This window comes from Trachurus trachurus (genome assembly GCF_905171665.1).
Source record: "Trachurus trachurus genome assembly, chromosome: 3".
Classification (NCBI taxonomy): domain Eukaryota; kingdom Metazoa; phylum Chordata; class Actinopteri; order Carangiformes; family Carangidae; genus Trachurus; species Trachurus trachurus.
In genome coordinates, this window is record NC_139893.1 from 26,871,015 (window position 1) to 26,876,177 (window position 5,163).

Sequence of the window (5,163 nt, forward strand, 5' to 3'; positions counted from 1 at the left end):
TCTGTGTCTCTCTCTCTGTTGACAGCATCTGAAGTTCATGAATATGTAAGGAGGCTGTTTTGGCGCTGATCTGAGCTCAGCAGTCCCACCGGTGTCAGACCATCACAGGAGCTTGATGCAGTTAATGGATTTAGAGAACTGAGACCGAGAACAATGAAACTCAGTCTTTATTTTCTTCCCTCTCCTCCTCCTCCCCCTCTTCCTCAGCTGCAGCTTCACCTCATCCTGTCTTTGACCAGAGTCTCAGCATCTGAGCTGTAGGCTATGTCTACTGATCCTGGACCAGTTTTTCCATCTTTCTTTGTACTGTATGTGAGGCTGGCTGGGAGAGCGCCCCCTATTGACTGATCAATGAGAGAGACCCAACAACACAAAATGTGATAAAACAAGCTCTTTTATTATGTTTTATTATAATAGTTCAGAATTTTTGGTATTATATATATATATATGTATTTATATATATATTTATTTATATATAGGTTTATTTTACAATTGAGACCATAACAAACATCGGTTTAACATCATTTTGTAAAAAAAAAAAAAAAAAAAAAAAGAAGAAGAGCTTCCTCTTCCTCGCTGACACAGAGCAGATCAACAAGAGGTCAAAAGTCATCTCAGAGAATAAGAAGGCACTCTGTGAGTGTGTGTGTGTGTGTGTGTGTGTGTGTGTGTGTGTGTGTATGTGTATGTGTGTGTGTGTGTGAGCGTGTGTATGTGTGTGTGTGTAATACAGTGGAAAGAGGAAGCGACGTGTTGCATAGACAGAAAAACTCTTTTCACATTTACTTTTTCTTAACAACATAAACACAATAAACACACATATGAAGAAGAGGTGTGTTCCAGATCAGTACCCATGATGCAACATGTCACACACACAACATTACGCCTGCTTCCACCACTAATAGTGCATATGACAGAGCTGCCGTCCTCTGGAAACCTCACATCCCCTCTGCAGAAGAGATACGAGATACAAGGTCAGGACGCTGACCTGAAGAAGCAGGTACCACAGTTCAGTTCCAGTCTGAGAGAGAGAGAGAGAGAGAGAGAGAGTGAGAGTGTGTGTGTGCGTGTGTGTGTGTGCGTGCGTGCGTGCGTGTGTGTGTGTGTGTGTGTGTGTGTGTGCGTGTGTGTGAGGGAGAGCGAGAGAGAGTGTGTGTGTGAGAGAGAGAGTTTTTCACTTTGGCATCAAATGACCAGACTCAGGGAGAGAACTCATTATTATAAGACATATGGAAACATTGTATGTCCACAGCATCAGCCTTCAGGGAACTGGGGGGGGGGTGCAGGAACATGAAGCTTTTTTGTGTCATAGTGCAAAGATAAAATACACACACACACATTTGAACCTCTGAAACAATTAAAGTGGATGTAGGAGGTTTCCAGCTGACAAACAGGTCCACAGGTGCATCAGCTTGTTCCGGGGTGGTGGTGGTGGGGGGAGAGGGGGGTCTATAGATCCATGCATTAGACACACACATACACTGAGCCTATATATATATAAAGCAGTGACGTCACTGTACAGACACATTTTGTATAAAACACAGAAAGTGAAACATGCAACAGGCTGATCTGGGATCATCCATAGCCCGAACTTAGCTGCTCTCAGAGGGCGGCGACACACGAGTCTGTCCGAAGGCACAAAACAACCGGGGGAGGGGGGGCACAGGGGGCGAGCTTATTGGCTTTTGCACAAAAAGTTTATAAAGGCACTTGAACACTGCAAAGATACAAGTCTGAGCTCGACTCTGAGTCTATGGATCAGCCAATGAGATGATTTCACCTGCAGCCAACCAGGGTCACCTCCACAACCAGGTGTTTCCGAGGTTCTTCTGAGAACAGGTTCGGGAGCTGAGCGCGGTTGTTGGCTTCAGACAGATGTTTGCAGTGAACAGATCAGCTGCCTCAGTCACAGCTATAGCTCCAAGCCGTGTGTGTAAATCCAGCAGTAAACCAGTCCAAATCCAGTCTGGGTCCAGTCCGGGTCCCGGTCTGGTCCCAGTCCGAGTCCAGTCAGTTGGTCCCGGTTTGGTCCCAGTCCGGGTCCGGCGGGTCAGTAGTCTCTCAGCTGCCCATGGGTTTGAAGGATCCGTCGGGCAGCTGTCTGAAGATGCCCCGTAATGTGTCGAGCTCGCGGGTCAGGTGCTCCACCCTCCGCCTCAGTCTCTCGTTATCGGTCGTCAGCTCCACAACTTTCTGCTGCGTCTCCATGTTGCGCATCTTGGCCTTGTCCCGGCTCTTGCGCACGGCCACGTTGTTGCGCTCGCGCCTCAGCCGGTACTCCGGACTGCTCTTGTCGACGTGCTTCTTGGCTTTCCCGCCCCCGCGGTGCTCTAGCAGCTTCATGCCGCCGTGGTGCTGGTGCTGGTGCGGGCTGGGCACTGGGGTCGGCGGGGGGGTCGGGTGTCCCGGCTGGAGGTGCATGGTGGTCTGCGCGCAGTGCGCGATCTGGTACTGGAGGTGCGGCATCTGCGGCTGCGGCTGCTGCTGTTGGGAATGCTGGGAGTACTGCTGGGAATGCGGGTGCGGGTGGTGGTAGGTGGGGGGCATGCCCGGGGCCAGGTCCTCGTCGTCCCGGGGCTCCTGCTTGATGGCCACAGGCCGGATGCGCGGCTCGTAGAGCGGCTCCAGCTTGGACTCCATGTAGTTGGACATGTAGAGCTGCGGGGGCCCCGGGCCCATTGGCCCCTGCTCGTACTCCCCGTTCATGATCTTGAGCTTGTCTTGCCGGGAGCTGTGGTGGAACAGGTCGGCCAAGAAGTCGTCGTTGAACGCCGACGGGTCGATGTAGGCGCTCAGGTCGATAGAGGTCTCGCTGTCTCCGATCTCACCGCCGAGGTCTGCGGGGTCTCTGTAGCCGGAGGGGGGCTGCTGTCCGTGCGTCAGGCTGCTCATTAGGGGCCGGGGCGCGACCTCGTACAGGTTAGAGAGCTCCATTGAGAATCTAAACCCGGGCATGCATGGCGACGAGCTCCGGGAATCCAGTTTGATGAAAGTCCAGTAATGTGTTGGGTCCTCGGGTGAGGGGGGTCGGGGACCTGCAGACCTGCAGTGACTGTGGAGCCGTGACACCGGACCAGGCTGGAGAGTGTAGCGGGGCAGAGGAGTGGAGGGAAGTGGTGAGAAGCAGCGGACTCGGTCTGATTCCTCCTGCTCAGTAAACTGTGAGCTGTCAAACTGCGGTTATATAGCAGGAGGGAGTGGGCGGGGCACACACACACATGCACGCACGCACACACACACTCTCACACACACACACACACACACACACACACACACACACACACACACACTCACAGACACATACACAAGCGCGCGCTCTCACAGACACGCACACACACAAACACTCACAGACACACACTCTCTCTCACACACACACACACACACACACACACACACAAGGTTTTGTGTGACAAACTAGAATAAATGTTGATTACAGCCTGAGTGCAGAACTCCGTGTAGGACTTGCTCCGCCCGGACTCACTTCACTGCTCCCACTCAGGACTCGGTGCAGTGAGGTCAATGTCAGACCTGGACGGAACCAGACTCGATCCACAGTCCGGCTGAGCAGCTCCTCAGAAACGTCGCCTTTCTCGTGGTTGACACCAAATCTCAAGTTGCAGGTTCGAGTTTTTGCCTCAGACACGCTGCTGTGAAATTAGCAGTAAGTTTTACGGGGACGCGGTGTTTGTTAAACATTTACGCTGCTTCATTCAGTGTCTGATAATGAAATATTAACTCTGTGTGGAGCCGAGGCGACGGTAAACTCACAGAACGAGTCTGGCTCCATCTCCTTGTTACACTTCAATGCCCCCCACCCCCCAAATAAAATCCCGACACGCAGGCTGAGCTGCAGCGGTGGAGTCTGTATTGGAGATTCAGGCTGCAGAGAGCTGCTGATAATAACGAGTGTCTGACCTAAGATCTGTGATCCTGCAGCTGCACAGGCTTCTGTTGAGAAGATCGTATTCTCTGAATACAATTAAAATCCGATTTTTTAATAAGTGTTTCTGTTATTTCTGATGTTTGTAGGCCTATCCAGTTTGTAGTTATGTGTTTGTAATGCAATTATGTGGTTAAGTCTAGCCTAATGAATCAGACCACACCAGGTGTGTGTGTGTGTGTGTGTGTGTGTGTGTGTGTGTGTGTGTGTGTGTGTGTGTGTGTGTGTGTGTGTGTGTGTGTGTGTGTGTGTGTGTGTGTGTTAAACTCTGCCCACTCGTGTCTTACCTGCAGACGGCGAGTTATCCTCCTCTGACACTGGGGGGTGGGGGTGAGAGGGGGTACTGTGCAAGGGTAACAGGGGCAAGAAGGTTCGTGTCGGGGCTCTGAAGTTGTTCAGAACAAGTGAGTGAGACCGGAGCGCCCTCTGTCGGCAGAGACCGGAGCGGTTCATGGTCGTGGTCGTGGTCTAACGACCTGACCTTAGTGATCTGGACAAACTGGGTCATTACGTCATTATTTCAGTTCATTTTTATTCATTCATTAATGTTTTATTGCATGTAGCCTATTATTGCTGCTCTCAGCTGGAGGACAATATGTTGGTTTATGTTTCCAGAGGTCATTGAAGAAGTTCCAGGGTGTTTATTGAGGACAATATCTGCAAACTAAAGATGTTCAGCTGGGCTTTGAGGTGATTTACGGTCCTTCAGAGGGTTAAAGGGGCATTGAAGAGAGTCAGTCCAGGAGGTGCTTGAGGAGTTCACAGTGGTCTGTGATGGACCTTTGCGATATTAGCACTTATTAAAGAGGTTTCATGCTTGATTGAGTCCTACGATCAATGAGAATGGTTCCATGTGTACTTGAATATCTCTTCAGACAGTTCCAGGCTCCAGGGGACTTTGTGGATTTTCTTGGGGATCTGGTGTTCAGTGGATTCTCCAGGAGGTTTTTTTTTTTTTTTTTTAAGTCATCGGGGTGTTCTGTGCAGTAGCCTACTTGATAATAAACCTGACTAACTAAGAAAACTGGGGGAAGGAGTTAAATCCTATGATGAATAATCGAAAGGTTCTTTCACTGCTTGAGGATGTTCAGAAGATTAATGAGGAAGTTCGTGGGATCTTTGAGGAGTTTCGGGGAAGTCTCATACAGTCGTCTTTGAGGAGGTTTCAGGGAACATGAAGATGTTAGGTGTTCGCTGAGGGGGCTCCATTGATCTTTTAAAGA

The 5,163-nt window shown here is 50.2% G+C and overlaps 1 protein-coding gene across 1 annotated transcript; it reads right to left on the reverse strand.

The window, feature by feature from the left end:
- Nucleotides 1–391: 391 nt before the first annotated feature.
- Nucleotides 392–3,161, reverse strand: cebpa (CCAAT enhancer binding protein alpha). The gene has a single exon (XM_083997850.1). It carries the CDS (start codon nucleotides 2,953–2,955, stop codon nucleotides 2,062–2,064), a length of 894 nt encoding a protein of 297 aa, XP_083853976.1. The 5' UTR covers nucleotides 2,956–3,161; the 3' UTR covers nucleotides 392–2,061.
- Nucleotides 3,162–5,163: the final 2,002 nt, after the last annotated feature.

Excerpts from the sequence above, each read along its gene's own strand:
- cebpa (XM_083997850.1), bottom strand. The coding sequence starts at position 2,955 with ATGCCCGGGTTTAGATTCTCAATGGAGCTCTCTAACCTGTACGAGGTC.